This window comes from Trematomus bernacchii, unplaced genomic scaffold, assembly GCF_902827165.1.
Source record: "Trematomus bernacchii unplaced genomic scaffold, fTreBer1.1, whole genome shotgun sequence".
NCBI lineage: Eukaryota > Metazoa > Chordata > Actinopteri > Perciformes > Nototheniidae > Trematomus > Trematomus bernacchii.
The window spans coordinates 204,602-232,224 of NW_022987605.1; the positions used below are offsets into that span (position 1 = coordinate 204,602).

The 27,623-nt window shown below is 40.1% G+C and overlaps 1 protein-coding gene across 1 annotated transcript in view; it reads right to left on the bottom strand.

Annotated features, from left to right (window-relative positions):
• Nucleotides 1-27,623, bottom strand: part of afap1 (actin filament associated protein 1) — a 127,019-nt gene that overhangs the window by 75,911 nt on the left and 23,485 nt on the right. The window contains 2 exon segments of the mRNA XM_034130915.1: nt 10,006-10,088; nt 10,905-11,033. Coding sequence (XP_033986806.1) covers nt 10,006-10,088; nt 10,905-11,033 — 212 coding nt within the window.

A 27,623-nucleotide genomic window follows, 5' to 3' on the forward strand; every position in this document is an offset into this window, starting at 1 on the left:
TCCACGTCAGTTTGAGCGGGTCTCCTGTATTTCTGCTGCAGGAGTTTATGGATTAATATCGGGATCGTTTTACATCTACACGTTAAATATGAGCATCGGGACGTCGTCAACAAAGAACAGAAGACTTGAGATCTGGTGAGTCCTGCGACTGTATTGGAGTTAAACATGTATTTAGAATATCCTTAGTTTGTGAATGTTTTATTTTTTATTTAAGGTTACGTTTCTTCTTCTGGTTACCTGAGTTTCTTCCCGTTATGATTAATAGGTTGTTAAATGTTAAGAAGCCCTGAGATGCTGTTTCTTGCAAGATGTGCAGCTAACGTTAGTTTACAGCTTATTGCAGTGCTGCTGCGCCACCCTCTCATCTCCAACACGGGAGAATTACACATAAACATGCAGCAGGGTGTCACAGTGTTGTCGCCAAGTTTATTGTAAAGTTTCACAGCTTTCGTACAGTGGTATCCAGTTAGTTAATGTTCAGTTATAGTTATAGTTATGTTCTAGTTACAGCTAGCATAGCATAAACGGCTAACCGCTAACGTTTAGCTAACTTGCTAGTTAGCTCTGCTCTATATATTACAAGCTAACATGACTAGCTAATGTCACACTGTGAACTAAAATAGTTTTTGTATTACTACATCATACATGCTTGGTCCAAATCACTGCTAAAATTATAGTATGTATTTTTTTTGCATTTTTATCACACTTGGCCTAAACTATTTTAGTTCATCATTTAAGAACGGGAGAATGAAAATAATAATTTGTGGTAATCAAAAACAAGGCATTTAATTAATACTTTGAATATTAATGACTAAAGGAATAGATTTGAAAATGTATAGTAAAGAAACACTCAGCCATGCATGAAATAACCAACCCAGTCTCACAGCATTTCGTGTTATAGTCACGAAATTAATTTAATCTATTGATTCGTGTTCACCAACACGATTTTCGCATTTTTTTCGTGTCACACAGAACGATTTTAAAAGCAATGTATTTCTATTGGTAGTATGTTTCGTGCCTGCAACATGTCTTTTTGTCCGGTCGGGTCTTGGAAGACCGGAAGCTGTGTGGTTCATAAAAACATGTTCTTACTCAATATCTTACCCTAAGCCTAACCCTATCCCTTTTATTTTAAATTGTATAATGTGGGAGTTTTTTTGCCGTCCACGAGGAAAAGAAATGGCTCAGAGCCTCAGAATACTGAAATCTGTATTTTATGTCATCTTTTTTTCCTTCTAATTTGTTATTATTTGGTGCAGGCACGAAACATACTACCAATAGAAATACATTGCCTCTAAAATTGTTCTGTGTCAGAATATTGAAATCTGTATTTTTTTTTATCTGTTTTTCCTTCTAATTTGTTATTATTTACATTGCTTTTAAAATCGTTCTGTGTGACACGAAAAAAATGGCGAAATCGTGTTGATGAACACGAATCAATAGATTAATTTCGTGACTATAACACGAAATGCCGTGAGACTGTGTTGGAAATAACATAGCAAAATAATACGGATCAATTTTGACCCATGTTGTGAAGTGTAGTGATACAAACATGATTTGTATTAAAAAAGTAAGAAAGGAAAAATTAAAATTTGGTGTTGATCCAAAACAGGTTAATTGAGGAATACCTGGAATCCTGAATGATTAAAGTAATTTATTGCAAAGATATTTACAATTAAAACTAATTCGGGTCACTTTTGACGCATGTTGGTTGTATGTTGTGTAACAAAGGGTTAACATGACAGCTGTGATGTTCACTCTTTTGACAGAGCACCAGTGGACAGTAAAGACTATGGAAGAGAAGATGTGATGGCTGTGTGGAAAGCTGCTGACGCCAGCCTGTGTCCCTCATCAGTTTCTCCAGGCAGCACCCAGCTATTCTTCCATCTTGCAGATGAAAAGACTTTGATATGTGAGTAATAACTTGTGTCTAACATAATATTCAATGTGGTTTAGTAAAGTATTTAAAAATACCCCACATTGTACATGTACAGGACAATCAGACCTTTTTCAACAAAGATCATCAGACAATTGTTTTGTCTTTTGAGGTACAGCCGCAGCAGAGAGTCTGAGTTTGAAGAAAACCCTACAATTTTATTCAGTGTTGTTTAATCAATCAATATTTACTGGTCTTGAATTTCCTCACTGGATTACAAAATGCTCGAATCTTATTGTACAGGGACATTATGCAGATTTCATCAACTGAATATGAAAATATAGATTCAGCGATATGTACCATTTTAAGGAAATAGACTGTTAGCGGTATTGACCGAAGCTCCGCAGCTGTAGCTAAGCGCTGCTAATGAAAACTCAAGTGCTCAATTTGTTGGTTTTTCTTTTTTATTAAGAATTGACCAAGCATATCTTCCTCTTCGAAATCCCAGTTGTACTTCGCTAACACGCAGTGCCTGCGAGAGTGCGTTTGATTGTTCCCACCCTTACCTCATTTATGGACTAGGTCATGTTAGACAAGCAATCCAGTGGTTAGTTTTAGGGGAAGCTCCATTGTTTTTTTTTTTATTTATTCACTTTAAGAGAAAGGGATTTCAGAAACAAGTCTCACAAGTTTGGCTCGAGGTAACATTAACAAAAGCTAACTGTTGTTAGACTATGTTCCCCCCTTCTAAACGTATGAAATGAATGAGAAAAATATGAACAACTCTTCATAGAGCCACACCCACACAGCTTTAAAGTTGTAGGTAGCTGAAGCATTGCATTCGTGCCAGCGCCTAGTTGTAGTTTCTAAGGTATTAGAAAGTTGTTTTTTCTGGAAGGGGTTTAGCATTTGATCAATTCCCTTGGGATGCCATCAAGAACTGTTTTACAATCAATAGTGTGTTTAAGTTTCCAACCCTGCTTCAAAGGTCCATCATACAAGATGGGGGATCTATTGGCAGCTGCTGATAATAACATTCATCATTATGGTTTACTAATTGTTGTCTTTTTGTCCTCTAGGTTGCACTGCCACATCTACAGTAGCGCAGAATGGACAGAGGAAACATGATTGGGCCTCAAGTTTTTTGCAGCCAATATACATTCTCCTACAAACTTGGGATAGGAGGGTGAGTGAACAAGTTATCCATTGGTTGGAACCTACCATTGTTAGACGTACTAAATCCTGCACACTGCTCCTTCAAATGGACAATGTGAACATATGTCGCCATTTTGTAATTTCTGTTATTTTCAGTTGAGAATGTTTCAAAGTAATCTTAAAAAATTAAACTTACTTTTTGTTTATACTGTTTATAAGTAGATGTTTAAATATTAAATGCTGTATTCATTAATGGTTGTATAATTCTACAAATATTTTTATATTTTAAGTTTTAACATTTTTATAGTAATTGTTCCCTACAGAACATTTTGTGCTGTCTTTTTATTGAACGTCTTTGATTGGAAAATGTTAGAAAAAAGCTGTAAAATAACAGTATTCTACCTGTAGAACTTTAGGTTCTGCATTTACTTTTGTGTTTGATCATAAAAATCTAATAAAAAAAATGTAAAAAACAGTTTTTCTCATCAGAACTTTATTTAAGGTATTTGAATGTAACATTTTAAGACAATGGATTTTGAAAAGAGAGGAAACATCTGTAACACTACAGTGTTTTCCTGTAAAATCTTTAAGGACAATTCCTGTTTATTAATTGCTTTAGCACTTTATTTCAGTGAAAGTATTTTACTTTAATTTAAGGGTTTTTGTTTGGCAGTTTTCTTTTTTACAGTGTAGCCTATTTGATTTGACCCAACTGGACTCACGGGTGAGATGCTTTTTGTGCATTTTTGCTTGTGGATGACGTGATTAGTCACGTCATCCAATAGTATTTGACAGGAAACCATTGTATGAGCTTCCTCCAGGAAGTACCGGAGCTGGGGACTACAGTTATGCACGTCTATCATTGTAAATTGACAGTAAATTGCTGGCTACTCATCTGCATTACTTTCACAGTACACATTGTACATTCACAGTAAATTACTGGCAACTCTTTTGCATTACTTTCACAGTACACATTGTAAATTCACAGTAAATTACTGGCAACTCCTGCATTGCTTTCACAATAGAAATGTAAAAGTACAGGCCCTTGTTGTAATGCATGTACAACAAAATGATGTAATTCCCCAGTAACATACTGTAATATCACAGTAATTCCTTAGTCATTGAAGCTGTGAAGTTACAGTATACAGTTTTACCTTTACAACAATGCATTGTAATATCATGGGTGTGAAATTACAATACATTGCTGTGAAGACATTCACAGCAATGTATTGTAATATCATGGGTGTGAAATTACAATACATTACTGTGAAGACATTCACAGCAATGTATTGTAATATCATGGGTGTGAAATTACAATACATTGCTGTGAAGACATTCACAGCAATGTATTGTAATATCATGGGTGTGAAATTACAATACATTACTGTGAAGACATTCACAGTAAATTGCTGTGAATCTTACTGTGAAAGTCATGCAAAATTTGGCCAAGTATTTATTGTGAATTCACGGTGAATATTTTTACAGTGTAGATATCAACTGATCAGAATCGACCAATAAGAAAATAGTTGAAATGTAAGGTAATACGTTTATGTGCCGACTTAACAAGATTTAGGTGAGATAGATACCACTCACACATCTATCCACTAGATATGAAGCTACAACTAGCAGTTAGTTTAACCTTGTCATCAACATGAGGTTGTTTTATAGGACTAGTTGATTCATCTGGGTTTTTTTATGAAATGAAGGCGCCTAAAGTAACGTGTCTATATGTGTTTGTTTGTATGACCAAGAGTTCAAAAGACATACAGAAACATCTTCAGATTGGAGAAGCAAAATCAGATATTATTTGGCAATTTTCTTATATGCTACATAAAAAAAATATATATATATATATATATATATATATTTAACAGTTACAGTTATTGGTCAAATCTAACTAGAATTATCACATGATTTAGTCTCTTTTATGTCAGAAATGATTTGATCAACACTGAAAAACATGATGGTACATTTTAGGTAAAGGCTCCTAGAAAGTGAGTTGAGATTATTTTCTCAGATTTACTGACTAGAAACATTGCTATAAAGACAGGAACATCACTCCTCACTTTAACTAGTTTTACTGGGAACCACAGCTCTCATCTGCAGGCACACACTGGGGTACTGGAGTGAACTGCTTCTCATTATTATTCAACTCTATGTCTCTTTTAAACCTGATAACCCTGATAGATTATCTGTGTTACACAACTGTCTAAATGCCATTAACCTGTTACGCACCGCCCCCCCGGTACCGGGCGGATAAACGCGTCATTTGCAGGAAACAACGTCTAAGGAATCTTAATATTTAATAAACTATGAATGTTTTATATCCATGTAACGGGAAGAAACTCAGGCCCCGGCTCCACGAGGACGAAAACGGGTTGAATCCGCATATTTCTCATGCGTATAGCCCTCTAAGCTCGACGACGCCGTAAGGGAAACGTAGAAACAGACCCCGCAAACGACAACGGGTCCAAAGGTGGATAGATCTGGGAACGGAGCGCTCTGGGGGGTCCAACGGGGCCGTGGAGTCGCCTATACGGTCATTCGTTTTCATAGCCCCGCCTCTCCTCGCCTCTCCCCCGCAGGGTTGCTATCATGCTCCAGTCGCTACTGACCATGCTACAGTTCTTTGTGCAACATCTACAGGAGCTCCTCCTTGAATTCAGATTATTTATCTTTATCTCGATATGGACATAAACGCGAGTGAAGTCTAATCTGACAGGACGGAGACACGCAGCTCCTGCCGCTGTGATGCAGTGGGAGCAAAACACACACTTCAAGTCAGATCATCACCCTTAGCTATTTTAATTACCTCTCAAACTACCTAAACTAGTTATAAATATGTTCATTTTTACTGTCGGGTCACTCATTACAGGATCAGCTGCTGCATGAGACAGACACTGACGCTGTCAGAAGAGAGGAAAAAGAGACAGGCTCCGTGTATTTGATGATTATATATCATTATATCGTCGTTATTCATTTGTTTTAAAGCTCAATAAATAACAATGAAGACCTTTGACCGGCACTTTTATAATTTTGTCCGGAAGATTTAAACTTTAACACACGCTGACCGGCGAAAAACTCTGCCCGGTTCTGTCGGCCCCCACCGCGGAGAATACACAGAAGTGCAGCCATGACAACCATTCTTCTTCGCTGCTTTTGTGGAGGAAGTTGCTGCTTTTGTGGAGGAAGTTACAGGGCCACGTACAGGTTCGGCATATGTACTGCAGCTTTTCCAGCGTTTGGATGTAAACGGAGCCGTCTCGTGTAGCTTGACACAATCCGGTGTATATTGCGTGGGGACGGAAGGTTTTTTGCGGTTGCATTTGCGTTACTCCGATGCGTTTTGCCGTATTTGTCCTCGTGGAGCCGGGGCCTCAGCTAACTGATCTTTTACATTTTTTTTCTCAAAAAAAACCCCACAATGCTAACACTCAGCCTCTGAATTATCCACGAGCGAAAAAATGTAACCTATCACTGCACCTAAACTCACTGATAACTCCCTTATTACTTATCCTAGATGCACAGCCAACCCATCGATTAGCATCGCCTGGAGACACAGAATCTGGGGGTGCCCACCTCAACACTCAGTGATAAACATTTGCGACGCTATAAACGAAAACGTACATCAAAACATGTGGCGCTAGGTAGCTACAAACGCTAACATGGCTTACCTTGGTCAAAACTGGTCTTCAATGGCATTAAAACGATAAAAAACGATGCTGCAGTTAATCCATAGGTTAATCCAATGTGTCTGTGTCCTCTTTGAAATGATTTCTGATAATCCATAAGCAATAAAACTGCTTTTTCGTTTCCAGATGTCAGAGCGAGAGATCGCTTCACTCTGGTGCAAACCTGCATGCGCGAAGCCCCCACCGTTTGTTTTCACAACGTGTGTGTGGGGGACTCCCCCTTCGATTCTATTGGCTCTAACGGTCAGAAAGAGGTGTCAACCATCAAAATCGACCAAGGGGGGCCAGAGATATGGAAAAAAAAACATTTTCACACCCAAATCACCTCAGAGTTGGAGTGGTTTTGGCTAAACCTCTTTAAAAAGGTCAAATGTCACTTGTTTTGCATCAATCTTGATACAGGGTACTTATTATATGTTGTACTTTGGATTCCTAAAGCTTTTAGTCTACTAGCCCATCATCCAAGGGTAGTTTTCACTATAAGTAAAAAATAATTTTTGGACGGACACTATAATTTACAGTTTTTTACTATGTAAAATCTGAATTTTCTTTAAAATAAAAAACATCTATATTGATTCTGACTTTTCTACATCCAACTCACAGGTTTATCATTACTTTGAGAAAAAAGATTATTAATTTAACCCTTTTAGAAGGGAAGATATGGTCATTTGTTCTGGGAATGGCATTTTCGAGCCTGAGACCTGAAAAACAGGCTCAGAGCTTAACAGGTTAAGGACTGGATGTCTAACAACATCTTGCAGCTTAATGCAGACAAAACAGAGGTTCTCATCATTGCGTCAGACAGTATAGCTCCGAAAGTTGCAAAGAGTATAGGGTCCCTTTCCTCAGCTGTTCGGTCCAATCTACAAAAACTTGGTGTGACATCTGATCAGGCAATGCATTTTGATCAGCATGTTCAATCACTGACCCGTACATGCTTTTCCATCTCAGAAATATTGCAAAGCTCAGGTCTGTTGTGTCATTAGCGGAGCTTGAAATGATCATTCATGCTTTTATATCATCACGGCTGGATTATTGTAACTCCATTTTCACGTGTCTCAGCAAGTCATCTCTCAACCGCCTACAAATGGTCCAGAATGCTGCTGCAAGACTGTTAACCAGGTCCAGCAGGATGACCACACATTACACCCATTTTAAAATTCTTACATTGGCTCCCAACGCGTTTTAGAATTGATTTTAAGGTTCTGGTTATTACATATAGAGCCCTGCGTGGAAATGCACCGGAATATATAGGTGACCTTCTCCAGCCAGTAGGTCACTTAGGTCTTCAGACCAAGCCCTACTAGCTGTCCCGAGGTCTCGTCTAAAAACTAAAGGTGACCGTGCCTTTCAAGTAGTGCTCCATACATGTGGAACTCTCTGCCTATAGACAGTCTCTGTAGAAGCTTTTAAAAAACTACTGAAGACCCATCTTTTTACATTGGCTTTTATTTCTATTTGAAATGTGTGTGATGTGTCCTGTTATTATGTTGTTTCCTTTCAGGACTCCACGTGGTCTGTGTTTTGTTTTCATGTTGACCTTAAATGTATGCCTCATGTATTCATGTTTCTGTGGTCTTAATTTAAACTTTTTACTTGTGTGTGTGTGTGTGTGTGTGTGTGTGTGTGTGTGTGTGTGTGTGTGTGTGTGTGTGTGTGTGTGTGTGTGTGTGTGTAGGGAGGGGGGTATCGAACAAGGTGTTGTGGTGCAATGTTATGGTGAACACACACACACACACACACACACACACACACACACACACACACACACACACACACACACACACACACACACACACACACACACACACACACACACACACACACACACACACACACACACACACACACACACACACACACACACACACACACACACACACACACACACACACACACACACACACACACACACACACACACACACACACACACACACACACTGGTATTCCTTAACTGCAGAGGTAGAGATGTTACAGTTAGGGCTGCCCCCTAATAGTCGACAAAAAAATGATATACAAAAAAAACATGTGACTGCTGCGTTCCCTGTGTTGAATCAGACGGAGCTGTGCCAACTTGTTATTGCACAAATTATATCAGGCAGGAAATAAATAGTGTGGGAGCACTTTGAGCACGACAAGGATGAACCCAGGAAAGTTGTTTGCAAACTCTGCAGACAAAAGTTTGCCTATTATTCGTCGACTTCAAATATGACGTATCACCTTAAAGGTAGGGTAGGTAAGTTTGAGAAACCGGCTCGAGATACACTTTTTGTTATATTCCATGGAATGCTCTTAACATCCCGATAGCAATGAATATCTGAAGTGCTTTGACAAAAAATCCATAAAAAAATGTCATCTGTGGAAGCCGTAATACTGTAAAAAGCACGACCAATCATTTTAGCTGGCCCGGCTAAAATAACTGGATGGCCTACCTGCCTGTCAGCCTTCCATCTGTGCACAAACTTATCTCGTGCCCTCATTGGTCATGTGCGCGTTCGTGTGTGTTGGAGGAGGGGCTCTGTAAGGAAGTGGCAGATTTTTTCCGGCTGTGTATTTTCAAATTCTAGCGCACTCGAGCTGGTTTCTCCAAAATTACCTACCCCACCTTTAAGCATGTAAGTACTTGCCTAGCTTAGCCTAGCCACGATGAGAAAATAAATCATCCAAATGTTCAGTCTGTGTCCTTGCTGCTTGTTTTGACACACATAAAGGTATTATTATTTGCTGACAGGCGGACGCCTCGAAAAATAAATAAATCATAATGTTAATAATCATAAATAATATGTCATAAACATGTGACGATTAGTCGACTAATCAGCTAAATTGACGACTATTGGTCGACTAGAAAAATCGTTAGTCGAGGGCAGCCCTAGTTACAGTCCTTATTGTCTGGTGAAGAAGGCTTTGATGTGTGTTCTAACACACAAGTGAATTGGTTAGATGCTGACGTGCGAAAACACGTCATTATTACTGATCTGTTTAAAAGTGTGTTGCAGTTACAAGCTCATGTTAAATCGTACATGTCAATGATTGCAATAACTATATTATTTGAATTCGAAGTGTTGGATCGGTACATACGTTGACAGATGCATGTGTATCTTTCTTATGATAACATTTGTGGAACACAATTGACTGTGGTTCCATCCTCCAAAACGTTGGAACTGAACCTGAAGCATCATGATGTTGCCAGTAGGGCTAAATGCTGCCAAGTACCAAGTTTTTTTGATATTGTAGAAGCGTGTTTAAGGTCAAAGGTCATGGTGTCAAGATAAGGTCTTACCAGCCAGGGGTGAGGGATCTCAGGGAGGGGCATCTGAGGCGGTGCCGGCAGACCACTGCTGATCTCTGACTTGAAGGAAGGCTCTGTGAAGGAGGACCAAGCATCAGGACATGAGAGAAAGTTCTTTACTATAAAGTGGGCTTGAGGAGGTGTAACTCTGAACATTACATGGGTTTGCTGGTCTGGCGAAGCAAACGCGTGTTGAATCCCCTGAAAGGCTCCCGCTTATTTTACTGATACTTGATAAATAAATAATTTGACAAAACATATTCATTTAAATGTGATTTTTTTGGATTTATAAATGATTGTTTTGCTTCTGCTTGGAAAAAAGTCTGTTCTACTGGGAAATGGTTGTAGATGCGGCCATGGCCACAGCGGTCATTTTAAGAAAGTGCCATACAGTATGATGCTCCCCATACCGAGTTCCCATTGGTCGTTACTTCCTGTCTTTCTTCCTCTGCTGATTTCACTTTCCTCCAGCTCTCGGTGTCTTTTAACCTCATTATTCTGTTGTTCTATTTCAATTTCTTTACTATGGCCAGCTTAACCATCATGATTCCCAATTTCCAGGCCCCCCAAAAATATAAAAATGAACATTTGAAACACTGCAATAGCACATTTGCAAAACAAATTAAATGCACATTCAAACTTCACATTTTCACAAATGTTCTGTCATTCCCAATATTCTTTACTTGTTCTATTGTAATCTGGGCTGCAACTTTTCCTGTTTAGATTTTGTATCATTATTGAGATCCCATCTCTCAGAATGCCTTCACCCTCTCTGCATGTGACAGTTCTGAAAGTATCAACATGAAGGCATGCAGGTCATGTCAGATATGTAATCATGGAAGCCCCAGGTATCTCCACAATGTTTCTGAATAGTTTTATTGTTATCTCACCTTTTTCTGAGAGGACTCTGTGCAGAATGTTTGAGAGGTGCAGCTTCTTCTCTCGGACCCCCGCGCTCAGATACTCCCTGTCCAACAGGTCCAGGAACAGACGGAGCTCACACACCAGCTCCTCCATCGCTGCAACATAAACACACAAAATATATTCAGTGATGCCATTGGTGAAGACATTTGTCATATCGGATACAATATACCCAACAGCAGGCAACACGTTGTGAACTACTGGAGGAATGGAAACGTTGCTACAATTAAGTCCAACACTGCACAAGTATTATTTAATTATCAATCATAAACGTTTACGATAATGCCATACAAGATTTCTCTTTTTGTGTTTATTTTATTCCACACAGCTATGCTACTGTTTTTGTCTCTGAAACTAGACCTAATTCAATATTGTTAAATTCTATGGCTACTCATGTAAATATTGCATAATTACACCTGCTTCCAGACTGTGGTCATGCTGATGCTGACTTTAGGGTGGCAAATTGTTAACTTGACTGTTTTTCTATTCTGTGGTCTCATCTACAATAGATGTCTGCTTTTTCTTTCATTCAACCATACACAGCACACACACACTTCACTCTTTGTGATATTCAATAATCAGCCTCACAATCGATGCTCCAGGGGACGCTGTATTTCAAAGTTTTTGCCATGGTGGCATTGAAAAATGTTGTTTTTCACAATGAAAATGAATAAATACAGTTGTTTGAGGTAGACGTTTTTTAGCAATATATGTGAGACGCTCTTTCAAAATAAGTAGGATGTTGCAACTGCTCATTTTGAGATTAACATGGATTTGTGTCCAATACTTCTGTTATGTCCATTTTTGGGGTATTAGTGGACAAACAAACAAAGCCCTGGCTTTCATAATATACAAATTGTAATTGCTATATTCAAAAGAGAATTATGTTTTTGATCTCACTCTGATCCTCTCGAAACGCTACAAATCATGTACGAGTCCCTGAGATTGTGTTTGATACGGACTTGTGTCAATATACACCCTTCACAAAATGTAATGCTATCTTCAAATAATGTTTCAGTGAATCAGTAAATTAACTGCAATGAATGTTATATTTGTACTGGTCGTCTGGGCTTTTTTGGCATACATAGTTCTGCTACAAACCGCTAGTTAAACACACTACACAAAGAGACTATTCACAATATTGTTTTACACTGTAGTCCAACATTAAACTGACATTGAACAAAAGTAAAACATGGTAAAGTTGACAGCCAAGTAGATATGTAAAATAGATCCTTCTAACAGTCAATCATCAAGCTTAACAGTGTTATGATCCGTATTAGTTTTCCCTGTTTTATTTTTGTCCTGTCAAGATCTGTCTTTGGTTTCCTGTTTAATTTTGAAAAGTGTTCACCCCTGTGTTATATAGCACATGGTGGATAGGAGCAGGGAGAAGAACATCTTATTTTTCCTGTCTCTGTGTTCCCTCCTGTTTGATTACGGGATTCCCGAATTTTCAGTTTATTTTAGGAAGGTTCCTAAAAGAGAGATATGACCCGAAAGTCCCTCAGTGGCAGCCATGATAAGAGCCGTTGGAATTCTCTAGATGATAGGAAAGGAGGTTTGAAATTTATTTTATAACCTCCTTTAGCTTAGGAAACACTGGACCTTCCTTTACGAAAGGAAAGGAGAAAATGCTGTCCCACAATACCTTGCGGCCGCAACATTTACCGTGACACAACATTCGGCCGTTCACGGAAACAACCGATCGTGACTGAGGAATTAGTATCATCAAAGTTACGGTGCTTATTCAGCAACTTATGTCAGATTAATACGTGTGGACCGGAGGGTGACAAGCATAAATATCACTTTACTTTTTTATTTAAATTCCAACCTAATTAAGAATAGATGTCTCTCTTTTGTCCACGTTCATAAAACATAAAACAACAGCATCAGAGCTTGGTGCAAAGTGTCTAGATGTGCTTATTGTAGTCCGCCATTCTTATTATACATCCATGTAGTCTGTTGTATACAAAACTGTAGTCTCCCCACAGCAGACGCACATCATAAATACGTTAGATAGTGTAAGTGCAGTCTGATTCTCAAAACACCGCAGTCTCTTTTCCTAAGTCCTTTTGAATTCTCCTATCCACTATTCCTTAACGTTTTACACAGAGGTCAAGGAATAGTGGATAGGAAAAGACAAGAGGAGCTGATTTTTGGACAATTCCACTGCAACCCTGGTGACTCTTCCCTCCCCACCTGTGTCTTGTTCTTGTGATTAGTCTTGTGTACATTTAAGTTCTGGTTTCTCTTTCAGTCTTTGTGAGAGTCTTGTTCTGAGCGAGTTTATGGTTTGCCTTGCCTTGTTTTACTTTGTTTGCCTGGCCTAGTTCCGCAAATAAAGGATTTTGATTTCTACAGTATGGGGGTTATTCCCTATCTTTATTCAAGAGCGTGGTCTTTAAATTTGAGAGCATAATTTATTGATTTCACGTTCAGATTATGTATTTCTTTCCCTCAAACCCTGTCCTCGCACTCAAATAGTGCCTGCTTGTGCTTAGATTTGCTCTGCTTCTGCTCAAACTGTACGCTTGCACTCTGATATATTGCTGCCTGCACAGATTTCCCGTGTTCCAGCTTAAAACCTTCTCCTCGCACTCAGGCTGTTTCTGTGCGCTCGTCAAATGTCTGCTCTCAGATTTCTGCTGTGCGCTTGGATTTTTTGTGCAACAACCCTGTCAAAATCCCTCAACCAATAGGAGGCCAGGTGTCCTTGCGGGTGCGTTCGCTTTATTTATTAGAGCGTCCCGTAAGGGCGGTTACTCTTTGGTTTATAAACTCCCGCCTAAATTAAATAATCCTAATACATCCTAGGCCTATCCTAAAGTCTAACATTCAGAGTTCAACAGAGCGTAAGAAATCTACTTTTCCAAAGTCCCTTCTTAGTTGCCCCTTTACAAATTGTTTTATTTATAAGCTATCAGTGCCTTATCAGTACTGTGCATGTACAACTCTCAGATGAGAAGAAAACTACATGAGAGGCGTATTACTCGCTTGTTTTCAAATAATCATTGCAGTTGTAAAGAGGAACATGGTGTCAGGATCTCAACCCAAACTGATGAACCCAAATGCACGACCCAGAGACAAAGTCTTGAATGTAAAAAAATGTAATTTTAATTTCACAGATCAGGTAATCCCTCTTAACAGAGTAGGTACTGGAAATAACAAAAGGCGCTCACAAGGAGGAAAAAACTAGCATAACAAAAAGAGAACTTAAGAAAAACTTAAGCCAACAAAATTAACAAAAGAAACAAAACCTGACATGAGTGAAAGCGATCCTTTCTGAGCTGAGGCTTGGCACGACCATTCGGAGAAACAAACAAGACGAACTGACACAGGACAGGGGAGAGACAGGACTATTTAAACATGAGGTGAGTGGGAACAGGTGGAAACAATCAGGGGCGGGGCAGACACTGATGAAGGCGGGAAAAACACATAAGGGGAGGAAGAAACAGGGCCTGGGGCCTCATTTATAAAGCCTTGCGTAGGATTGACATGGGAAGGTTGCTTACGTAGGACAAAGCAAATAAATACGCACAGACATTTTCCGATTCATAAAAGACTGCGTACCGGCGCAGGACTTGCGTACGGCACATCCTACACGGGTTTCCCTTTATAAATCATAATCAACTCGAAATGCGGCGCAGCTTTTGCGGGCTTCACGTAACGCCCATATTTGCCTATAAATAGTCAAAGAAACGCCCATTCATTCATTCATTTTGACTGACTGCAGGAAGAAGATCGCAGGAAATGACGACAGAACAGCTAAAAAAGACATCTCACACCGTGTCAGATTTTGGTTATTTTGGGGAGGTCGAGATAAATCATATTGTTTGAACCAGAGTAGCAGCATGGAGGTCGGATCGTCACCAAAATAAATAAATAAGTGGTCAGAAAAAGGTTAATGACAAAAAAAATACACATAGCCTAACCTTCCTCAGGCAGTGTGTTTGTCCCGGGGACAGGAGACACCCCCTTGATGAGAAACTGTAAGAAATGATCGGGGAATCCCTCCGGAGTGGAGTCATGACGACTGGATCTGAATATTTTTTTTGTATTTGGTGGTTTGTGTTCCAGCTTTCGAACAGCAACTATATATCCATAATTCAGCAGTTAAAGGAAATATAACTAATGTGTTGTGTTATATTAGCTGTACAATTTACCACATATGGTGTTCTTAGTTTCCATACCTCCTGTGTTTTACGAGCGACTTATCAAGTAGGCTATTGGCGAACGGCATAAAACATGATTAAACATGATAGTATATAAAACCATGCTCGTATCTATACAACCTATAGAAATGCAAAACGGCGTCAATTTAAAATAATTCTATCCTTCTGTTTACCGCATCATTTATGAGAATACATTTCTTAACAAGAGAACATAATCGAGGGGTGATCAATAACATTTCCGTATTTATTTATTTCTACAAGTTATGTTTTTGTGTGCACTGAGGAGTCTCAAACAGGCGTTTGTTAAAGGGGACCTATCATGCAAAATGCACTTTTGTACGTCTTTTATACATGAATATGTGTCCCCGGTGTTCCAGGGAACTCACCAAGTGTCAGAAAACACAACCCTCTCTATTTTCCTCCATACCCAAATCTCTAAAAAAGGGGCTGCAACGGATCTGATAAAGACTGATCCAGATTTGAACACTTCTAGGACGTCAGTAAAGTGGCGCTACGGCTATTGGGTCAACTCTCCACCTATCAGGGGAATGTGGGGTTGGGCCACGGCCGGCCATTGCCGCTCGAAAGCGCTGGAGACGCTGTAGTACATATGCCAGGCCTGTAAGTGGCGCTGTAGTCTGCCACAAAAGCAGCGAAGAAAACTTCCTGCCCATAGTTACCATGGTTACCCTTCTGTTTATTCTCCGCTGTGGCTTTTTTTCTCCCTCCCCGAGGCAAGCGTTTGCTCCCGCTGCTTTAATTCAATGCAATCCCTCCCCGTCGAGGCAAGCACTGTAATTCTCTCCGGTTACTCCACCAGCGGATGACAAACACCCACCTCTCCGCCTCTTCCAAGGAACGAGGGGACCGTGCGGCAGAGTTTCAGTTTCAGTTTATTTCCCCGGTCAAGATGTCCGTTAAAGTTTAAATCTTCCGGACAAAATTAGAAAAGTGCCGGTCAAAGGTCTTCTTTGTTATTTATTGAGCTTTAAAACAAATTAATAACGACTCTATAGGCCTATAATAATATAATAAAACACGAGGACGGAGATCTTTTTTTCTTCCCCTCTTGACTTGATCAGAGCACGGCTCCCCCTCTCCTGCAGGGGGGCGTGGTCAGCTGCAGCTCACAGAATCAGCCCCATAGACAGCAAACAGCACATAGAGCGAAATGAGGCATGGCTAAAATGCTTGATCTGTTTGGTATTTTGAAAACAGAAACGTATAAATATACCTTATATAGGTATGGCCCTACAATATATCATTTAAATATAGCATGATAGGTGTCCTTTAAATCGTTTTAAGATTGGCTTTAATCAATTTGTGAAAAATAATTCTTCATATATGATAATAATAATAATAGCTTGCATTTATATAGCGCCTTTCAAGGGACCCAAGGATAAATGAGGCAACATTTTATTTATGGTATTATTTCCACATATTTCTCTCCATTCTTCCTTCTGCCAACGGTGTCGCAGTTTCTCGTCTCTCCCGTTGTTGTGCTTAGTGCGTACGCATGGGTCAGAGTTGGCAGGAGGACCGCATATTTTCCCGTCAAGTTTTTTTTTTATAAATCGCAAACATTGCGTAGAAACTGGCGTACGCCATCTTTTGAGCGTACGCACGCACCGTTTTTTTTCATTTTTTTATTTAGCCTTTATTTATACAGGTGTAAAATCTCATTGAGACACAAGGTCTCATTTGCAAGAGAGACCTGTCAGTGGTAACACTACCACACAAAGTTACAGACAGACAGGACACTAAACACAGAGGCAATAATAAAATACATCGTAAAAAAGTAGCCATTGAATTCCATACAGTATTCAGATATAGCAGGTGCAAACACCCACAGATGATTTCTCCAGCTTTTTTAAAATTAGTTTAAAATCCGTGATGGGTATCAAAGTGGTCAGCTTAAGTTCCTGCTGAAGTGTGTTCCAGGTCGAGGGGGCAGAGTATGATATGGCTTTTTTCCCAAGCACCGTGCGAACTGAGGGGACGGACAGAGTGATGTCATTTTGAGATCGTAGGCTATAGCTGTACTGTTTGTGTGATATGTAAGTGGATATGTAGAGGGGCAGCAGTCCAAGCATAGCGGTATAGATGAGTTTGTACCAGTGCAGTGATCTGCGCATTGATAATGATGTCCAGTTGACTAAAGAGTACAGCGTGCAATGGTGTGTGAGGGGTTTACAGTTGGTTATGAACCTCAGAGCTCCATGGTAGACAGCGTCCAGCAGATGAAGGGAGTGAGCTGAGGCGTTCACGTACACAACATCCCCGTAGTCCAAGAGCGGCAAAAATGTGGCAGCTACAAGCCGTTTCCTCGCACTTGTGGAGAAGCAGGCCTTATTTCTAAAAAAGAATCCCAGTTTTAATTTCAATTTCCTTAAGAGATTGTCAATATGCTGTTTGAAGCAGAGATTTTCATCTATAGTGATGCCTAAGTATCTGTAGGTGTTAACAGCTTCAATGGGGTTATGCTGTGCAGACATGATGCAGGGAAGAACAGTTGGTAACCTTTTCTTATTGGAAAACAACATGACTTTTGTCTTATCTGAATTTAACACCAACCTAAGGTGGAACAGATGTGACTGAAAAGTGTCAAAAGCAGACTGCAGACGTTCAAATGCAAGGGCAACAGTGCTAGCACAACAGTACACAACAGTATCATCTGCATATAGATGTACAGAGGCATCAATACTTTTACCCACATCATTTATATAAATAGTAAAAAGGGTCGGTCCCAAGACCGAACCTTGAGGAACACCTCTGGGCACATTAAGAAAGCTTGAGGAGAGACCGCTGAATTTTACACATTGCTTGCGATTCGAAAGATAGTTTGCAAACCAACCAACAGCTTGGTCAGACAGGCCTATATAACTATATAGAATGCCATGGTCCACAGTATCAAAAGCCTTGGATAAGTCTATAAAAAGGGCAGCACAGTAGCTCTTTGCGTCCAAGCTTTCAACAATGTCATTCACTACTTTCAAAGCAGCCGTTACTGGACTGTGCTGCTTCCTAAAGCCTGACTGGTGAGGAGATAGAATGTTGTTTAAGCTTAAATATTCTTTGATTTGATCATTCACCAGCCTTTCAAGTACTTTAGCAAAAATAGAGAGCTTGGAAATTGGTCTGTAATTATTCATCACCATGGGATCACCACCTTTCAATAAGGGGAGAACATTTGCAGTTTTCCAAACATCTGGAATGACATTGTTTGTTATAGAAAGATGACATGACATGACATGACACAGTGGTTTGGCTATAATATCTGCAGCTAGCCGTAAGAAATAAGGGGGGAGATCGTCCGGGCCTGCTGATTTTTTGGTGTCTAGGCCCTTTAGAGCCTTACAAACCTCCCCAACATTGAAGGGGTTGAAGGAGAAAGTGTGCCTCCTGGAGGCATGACTATTGGCGATGGAGGGAGATGATTTACCAAAAGATAATGTGTCAAACAAGGAACTGGACGCAATAAAATGTTTATTAAAACAATTAAGCATCTCTGTCTTATTTGACACAGGGGTGGAGTCAACAACAATGTTTGGAGGCAGCTCTAAGGAGCGAGAGCTGGCAGAGAGGGATTTTATGGCATGCCAAAATCTCCTAGGATCGTTCAAACTGTCTGTGGTCTGGGATAAGTAAAAATCGCTTTTGGCTTTTTTAATGGAAGCAGTACAGCGATTACGCAGTTGACTCATTTATAAATGAGGCCCCTGAAATGAAAGACAAGAGGTAAGTACAAAATAAAACAGGAAATGGAAAACGAGACATAACAATAAAGACTGACTAGAGATGAAGAACCTAAATAAACAGATATGACCAGACGTGAAAAAACATGAAAATGACAGACAAAATACATAAACATAACATAACACATTTGACGAGACACAACACATGGATTTGATTTGCATCTGAAGTAACAACCATATTAGTGTTATGAGTTGGTTTAAAGTCCTACAACTTCTCAAAAAAACCCACTTATTTCATGTCCAGTGAAGTTAAGAAGAGTTTGGTTGGTTCTCTAAAGTGAAGAAATAGCATCTGCTAAGTGTATTTCAACATTGTTGGTGACTCTGATCAGCTTGGACGTGAGTGTGTTTGTAATGGGCGGATTTAGTGATTGGGGCGCAAACGCTGTATTAATTTCACGTATTTTAACTAGAAATGTTTGTATTGACAGAGGTAGAAGAAGTAAAACTGTTATTTATTAGAAAAACTATTAATACGACATGGTAAAAGTTGTGCATTGAAATTGTTACTTTAAGTGTAGAGTCAAAGAGAGGCTGATTAAATTAACTTTGCACTCATCCAAACAAGCTGAAAAGTTGTTTGGATGAGTGCTTCTAGAGAAATACCACAAGCAAAGCCTCCAGTACTAACAAAATACAGTGCTCTACTCAAGGGCCTGTTCGGGCACTTACGTTTGGAATATAATTAGAAGCCGCAATTTGTTACAGTACATCCTAAAACCACATCTAAGGACAGTTCAGCGGACTCGTCTCTTCTGCATGACCTGCTAGATCAAATTAAATATTTGCAATGAATCTGGGAAACATCTTATGTTTAAGTAATAACGAGGTCCAAGTACAAATAACTTTTGTACTTCTAAGCCGAGGTGTATTCCGCTTCTTTTTTGCAGGTGAAAAAAGCTGCTGATACAGCAAACAGATGCCTGAGAAGTCCAACCTATTAAATGAGTCAACCAACCTATCATCTACGGAGAGCACTTTCTGTGGTTCTAGGAAACTTAATTGCATTGTGGGTTGGGATTTACAGTAAGATGGTGGTTTTTGTTAATTGAGATTGGTGTATGGTCTGGCATCGTCATGGATACTGCCTCAAAGGAGCCACCAAAACATGGCAGGGCTTTACTGTAAAGCATTTATTTTGGCCATACACACATGATTAAATAAGGACCTACATGCACACAAAGGTTTATCAGTGAAAATATTCTAAGTCTCTCAAACTGACAAATAAGACAGCTCTTGCATAAAGTGCTTTTAGTTATGATTTATTTAAAAGGCCCATGTCATGCTTTTCCGGTTATTACCCGTCCCCTTGTGTGTTATGAAGGTTTTCATGCATGTAAACGGTCTGCAGAGTCAAAAACCCTCAAAGTACACCCTGTAGCGAGTAAAACTCTAACACAGAAAATACCTTTCTATGCTGCCCCAAAACGCCTCGTTGGAGATTTCTCATTTTCCATTGTTTTCTTCCTGGGTTCTGTGACGTGTGAACACCCAAATCAACAACAAATGACCGGATTGGCCCAAATGGACCAATCCGCGGAGCACCTCACACACCAGGCTAACTAACTAACAGGGAGTCCCCATTGACTTGCATAGAGCTCCCTGAAAGCTGGTAATAGACGAGTTGGGATCGCGGAGAAATGCTCTCCGCAGACCCATTCTCACAGCGTTATAAACCTTTTTTGTTACTCAATATCAAGCCACACTTATTGTTTTTACTTCGGCTGTGAGTGTTTGTGTGCGCTCAGGATGAGTTTCGCTGTGTCTCTCTGTATCGCCGACCCGGAAACCTGTCCGCTCCTCGCAGCAGCGAGCCTCGCAACGTCCCGACCAATCAGAGCACACTGGGCTCACAGGGAGGGGGAGGGGGCAGGAGCTCCAACAAGCCGTTTAGGACAGAGAGTGAATACCGGTGAATACACATACTTTACAGAGATGCTGTATGAGAAACCAATGTGAGTTTGGAAAATTGCACAATTTAAATCTATTCTAGTAGACCTCAACAATGGAAATATGATCAGTAGAAATGGCCATGACATGGGACCTTTAAGATCAGCTGAAAAACAGTAGGGAGGTGTGTCACAAGAACCATTATTTCAGTACAAAGCTAAATGATAAAAACATGGGGGTAGTTGTTTTCCACACTACTGTAGTGCCGTTAGAGCTCGATACTAACAGAGCCCTGTCGTGAAGGGGAAAATAGAAAATGTGTTTGAGGCACAGTAAACGCACTATTCAATTTTCTTTTAATATTACATTGTGAATAACACGGTAACACTTTATATTAAGGTACACAAATTAACCATCAACTAGTTGTTAAAGGTGGGGTAGGTAAGTTTGAGAAACCGGCTCGAGATACACTTTTTGTTATATTCCATGGAATGCTCTTAACATCCCGATAGCAATGAATATCTTAAGTGCTTTGACAAAAAATCCATAAAAAAATGTCATCTGTGGAAGCCGTAATACTGTAAAAAGCACGACCAATCATTTTAGCTGGCCCGGCTAAAATAACTGGATGGCCTACCTGCCTGTCAGCCTTCCATCTGTGCACAAACTTATCTCGTGCCCTCATTGGTCATGTGCGCGTTCGTGTGTGTTGGAGGAGGGGCTCTGTAAGGAAGTGGTAGATTTTTTCCGGTTGTGTATTTTCAAATTCTAGCGATCTCGAGCTGGTTTCTCCAAAATTACCTACCCCACCTTTAATTAACATGCATATTAGCAGTATATTGGCTCTTTATTAGTCATTATAAAACACTTATTAATGCCTTATTCTACATGACCATATTCTACAAGTAATAAGCCATTAGTTGAGAGTTTTTCCTCAATAACCCTCTAATTAGTGCTTATTTATTGCAAGTAAGGAAGTTGTTGTACATGAGTTTTGGTCTTAATATGCTCTGCTCAATATGGGCCTAATAAGGCAGTAGTACCAGAAGAATAGTAATTCTACCATAATAACACTTAACAAATATGATCTATTCTTATGTAACAACTAACACGACATGAAACTATAAGTGTTACCACTTGAATAAATACAATATAGAACATTTATTTTTTTGCTATTGACTACTAAAGTTCTGGTATACTTAGCGTGTGCCTATAATCCAGCAATATTATATCTCTGTTTTATATCACTGTATATAGAATATCTTTAACAATTAAGATTATGTGTTATAAATTGATATTTTCCCACTGCTGTTTCCAATTTCAAGATAAACCTTTGAACCTCAATTCATGATGAGAACTGCTCCTCATTGCATTTTCATGATGACTTTTGATTGTCTCAAAGGATAAATATTATATTCCTATAATACAAGATGGTTTTAGGTAATGGTACATTTGATCTGCAATGCTGGTGAAAAGCTGAGAAAGTCATTCAATATTACAGTCGTAATGTTTCATGGAGGATCTGTAAAGCCTCAACCTGGAGGATAGAGGGAGAGTTGTGACAACATCAGAGGACAGCAACGCTCCGATTAGTTTATGATGAAAGACAAGCTGCCTCGCTCCTAGTTCTCAGGTCTGTAATTATGAGGTTTCTGTGTTTTCTTCTACCCATTGGACATGCCAAGCGAACATCACAAAGCGGGTTGACTGCTATTAAACAGCACAGGTGGTTTACTGTGCGAGCAGATGTCTCCCTGACCGCAAATACACATCTGTAAACCCTGATCTGAAGAAAGAGGTGTAGATAAAGGGAGAAGGATCAGTGCTGACAGAGGTTTACATAAGATATATATATAATAAATAGGGTGGAAAGAGAAAGAGGGCTTCTCTAATAGCAAGCTAAAGAAAGACAGTGTTTGAGAAGAGCAATGATACTCCCTCTGGTATCTCTTAAAAAGATAATTAGAGGGTGCTCAGCCAAAAACCACAAGCCAAGGAAAGGGAGATGGAGTAAAGGGGAGTTGTATTAAAGCTCCAGCATTGGGATTCTATCTTCTATGTGGTTTCCTTAATTGCACTGGGAATCTGCCTGGGTGTGAGAAATAAGTTTCACACTGCACAGAACTTTTTCATTAGTGAAGTCATGGAAGTTGTCAACTATCTCTGCTAGCATGGAATTATTTATTTATCCTCTGATAACATAAGAACCAATCCAACTAGGACACTGGAATGGTCCCAAAGAGTGGATGGGTCGACCTGATCCAGACAGATCAGTGTCAGGCCCAATACCAGTCTTAGCCAACAGCTCCAGTCTCGACCAATCCACCTAGATAGTTTGTTGTCTTTTAAAGCTTTAGAGAATCTCAATAATCAATTTGGTCAAATTAACACTATCTGTTTTTACAAGGACCACAACTGTGCAGTGTACAGATTTAGCAAATAAGGGTAAAGAAAGCACAGGTTAGGGCCTGGATTACCAAAACCCGGGGACCGTCAAGCATGCAGGTTATTTCAACAAAGTCCTGCCCTCTGATGCATCAATGCTGCATCTATATAACAAAGGCACTCTCTGGCCCCCAAATATCTTTAAAAAAATCAAAGGTCGGATCAGATTTGGGTTTACAGGTCAGTGGTTGCATTATGGTGCATTCACACCGGACGCGATGAGATTTTTTGGGGCGGCGTGATTACATGTAAAGTCAATGCAAAGACGCGGACCGACCCAAATTCGCTCCGGCGGCGCAAATGAAGCGGTTGAGGCGAATGCCACGGCGCGATTGAAGGGGGCAAAACCAAAACATCAGCCGTTAGCTGTTAGCACTCAGAGCTCACAGCTCCTCATATCTGTTCAGAAACTGGACAAAAGTTTAACATGTAATAATAATAATAATAATAATGGGTTCGATTTATAAAGCACTTCATATTCGAATTCAAATCCCGAAGTGCTACAGGCAGTGAGCAGGAACAGTATAAATAGACATGACACAACACGGTAGAATTAATAAAAAGCAATAAAAAATAAATAAATAAAAATAAAGATAAAAGGATGGACAATCCTTCCTGAAGGATGTACAAACCACAGACTGTCTGTGTCATTGCGAATACAGTCGCTGCTTTATTTATGTCTGTAGGACGTTGTTGTGAGTTTGGACGGAGCAGCTACAACGTTAGCTTAGCCTGATCGATCCGATCTCCAACACGCATTTTAAAAGGTTTTCCGCCTGCCCTCTTGTCTGCAGACTTGTCAAAGCATTAATTCATGGTTTTTACTAACCGGTATCAGTATGTAGTTATTCCGGCATCATTTTAAAACGTGTATTACAATTAAATCACGGTAAAATATGTACATTTTGTTGGAGTTGGTATCTACCATAGTATTTACATGGAGATAAGCCTCGCCCCCTAACAAGCGTGTCTTGTTTGAATGATGCGAGTAAACACAGCCGAATATTCGCATCGCGTCCGGTGTGAACGCAGCATTAGACTCTCGTTTTAATCGACTGGGTCGTAAAATGCATGGGCGTAATTTCCACTGGGGACAGGGGGGACATGTCCCCCCCACTTTTCAAAATCCCATTTGTCCCCCCCCCCACTTTTTAATTATTATTTTTTTTTTACGCAAGCGGTCATCGTCACGGAGGAGCGTCTGTGTGTGTGTGTGGCACGAGCGCATCTTGTGAGAGAGAGATAGAAAGAGAGAGAGACAGAGAGACATAGAGAGTTACGGGGGTTGTTGTTAGCATTTGGTGCTAGCTCGGAGCTAATGGAGATTAGTAGCTGTTTCAACAATAAGGAGAGGGAGAGCTCTTTCCTGTCGGACTTTGAGAGACTGAGATAGAGAGAGAAAGAGAAATAGAGAGAGACAGAGAGAGAGACAGACAGAGAGAGAGAGAGAGACAGACAGACAGACAGACAGACAGACAGACAGAGAGAGAGAGAGATAGAGAGAGAGAGAGAGAGAGAGAGAGAGAGAGAGAGAGAGAGAGAGAGAGAGAGAGAGAGAGAGAGAGAGAGAGAGAGAGAGAGAGAGAGAGAGAGAGAGAGAGAGAGAGAGAGAGAGAGAGAGAGAGACTGAGAGAGTTACGTGGGTTGTTGTTAGCATCTGGTGCTAGCTCGGAGCTAACGGAGATTAGAAGCTGTTTCAACAATAAAGAGAGGGAGAGTCCTCTCCTGTCGGACTGAGAGAGATAACGTCAGCTCAGGGAGGTAAAGGACTCTCTGAGTGATTAGGTTGTAAACTTTAGTCTAGTTATCTCAGTGGGTCTCAAACGGTTTGGTCATCTATGTAAACAAATATTTCCATCTATGTAATATATAGTTGTATATAAAATAAGTTAAGAAATCCTTCCAATGTGTACTATAGGTCAGTACAAAAATAAAAAACACAGTTTGAAAGGGGAGTGATTAGTCAAATATGCATAAATAAAAAAAAAAAATGCAGACTAGGTAAGATAAAGATAGGAGAGAGGAGTTTATCAATGATTTGTTATTGGTTGTGAGCATATTCTAATGGCTTTTTGATTATTGAAATATATACAGTTCTGTTTCATATGAGTGTTGAGAACTGTATCCATAAATCTCTTAATGTTGCCCTCAAAGTGCACCAGATTGATGCATTCAACTTCAATTTAAAGAAACAAATCTTCCCGGGGTGCATGCCCCCGGACCCCCCTAGAGGATGTCAGGTAATCACAAATAAAACAGGTTCACATGGATAGGATACTAGATAAGTGTGCACACTCATTATATACACTACACATTTTTCTTGGATTTGTTAACACTATAGTCCCTAATATATTTGTAGAAAAGCAGGAAATGGAATTGAATTGAGAAAATATTTCATTGCGGAGGACCCCCTGTTTTGTGTCCCCCCCACTTCTCAAACCAAAGTTACACCCTTGGTAAAATGTACATCATAATGTCATCTATTACTAAATTGACCCTTTGACCGTACATTCTTTAAACATTGGTGGATACATCAACTTGATACCATGAAGCCTATCATTTAATTGTAAATGACAGTTGTCAGGGCACAATACCAATCATCTGTTGTTTTAGGCCCAGGCTCCACGGGAACGCATACGGCAAAACGCATAGGATTAACGCAAACGCAATCGCCAAAAAGCTTCCGTCCACACGCAATATACACCGGATAGTGTCTTCCCACACGAAACAGCTCCGTTTAGCTCCAACCGCTGGAAAAGCTGCAGTACATATGCCGAGCCTGTACGTGGCGCTGTAACTTCCTCCACAAAAGCAGCAACTTCCTCCACAAAAGCAGCGAAGAAGCATGGTTGTCATGGTTACCCTTCTGTTTATTCTCCGCGGTGGGGGCCGAGGGAACCGGGCAGAGTTTTTCGCCGGTCAACGTGTGTGAAAGTTTAAATCTTCCGGACAAAATTATAAAAGTGCCGGTCAAAGGTCTTCTTTGTTATTTATTGAGCTTTAAAACAAATTAATAACGACGATATAATGATATATAATAATAAAATACACGGAGCCTGTCTCTTTTTCCTCTCTTCTGACAGCGTCAGTGTCTGTCTCATGCAGCAGCTGATCCAGTAATGATGACTCGACAGTAAAAATAAACATATTTATAACTAGTTTAGGTAGTTTGAGAGGTAATTAAAATAGCTAAGGGTGATGATCTGACTTGAAGTGTGTGTTTTGCTCCCGCTGCATCACAGCGGGAGGAGCTGCGTGTCTCCGTCCTGTCAGATTAGACTTCACTCGCGTTTATGTCCATATCGAGATAAAGATAAATAATCTGAATTCAGTGTGCAGTGTACTTTTGCGGGGGTGAGCAGCAGAGGCGGGGAGAGGCAGGGCTATTGCGTCGTCATTATCAGAAAAGGATGACCGTATAGGCTACCACACGGCCCCGTTGGACCCCCCAGAGCGCTCCGTTCCCAGATCTATCCACCTTTGGACCCGTTGTCGTTTGCAGGGTCCGTTTCTACCGTTCCGTTACGGCGTCGTGTAGCAAAAAGGGCTATACGCAAGAGAAATATGCGGATACAACCCGTTTTCGTTCCCGTGGAGCCTAGGCCTTAGACTATTGGTCCTAACTAGCAAGCTAATGTTCTGTTGTCATGCTGCTATTCCTGTTTTATTTTGTTACTCTCCTCTCACTTCAGTGTCATCACCTCCTGCCCTTGATTGAACCCCACCTGCGTATCTATCCCTAATTAGTCTCAGCTGTGCCCATTATCATCCCTCCCCCTGTGATTTAGTCTGTGTTCACATTCCCCTCTGGGCAAGTTCGTCTTTGTACTTTCAAGTGTTCCAGCAGTATTTTCCCTAGAGCTTATCTTCCAAATGAACCCAGCTTCGTCTCCTGACTCGGTTCTTGCCTTATCCTTATCTGTTTTGGTTGCCTACCTGATTGACCTACTGTGTGCCGAACCTTTGCAAAGTCAAAGTCAAAGTCAGCTTTATTGTCAAGAATTCTACATGTTGTACATCCAGAAATCTCGAAATATCGTTTCCCGCAGTCCTACAGTGTGACATATATACATAAAAAAAAAAGGGGCCTAGATAAACATGGTATACATTAAACAAAACAAAGGGCCTAGATAACCGGGGTATACAGTTTAAAATGTTAATAATATATTTAAGTGTTTAAGTGTTCAAAGTAAATACCTTTACCTCAGTAGGGGCTTGTATCGGGAACCGTAGGGTCACTGGTTCAAGTCCCCGAACAGACTTAAAGGGGACCTATCATGCAAAATGCACTTTTGTACGTCTTTTATACATGAATATGTGTCCCCGGTGTTCCAGGGAACTCACCAAGTGTCAGAAAACACAACCCTCTCTATTTTCTTCCATACCCAAATCTCTAAAAAAGGGGCTGCAACGGATCTGATAAAAA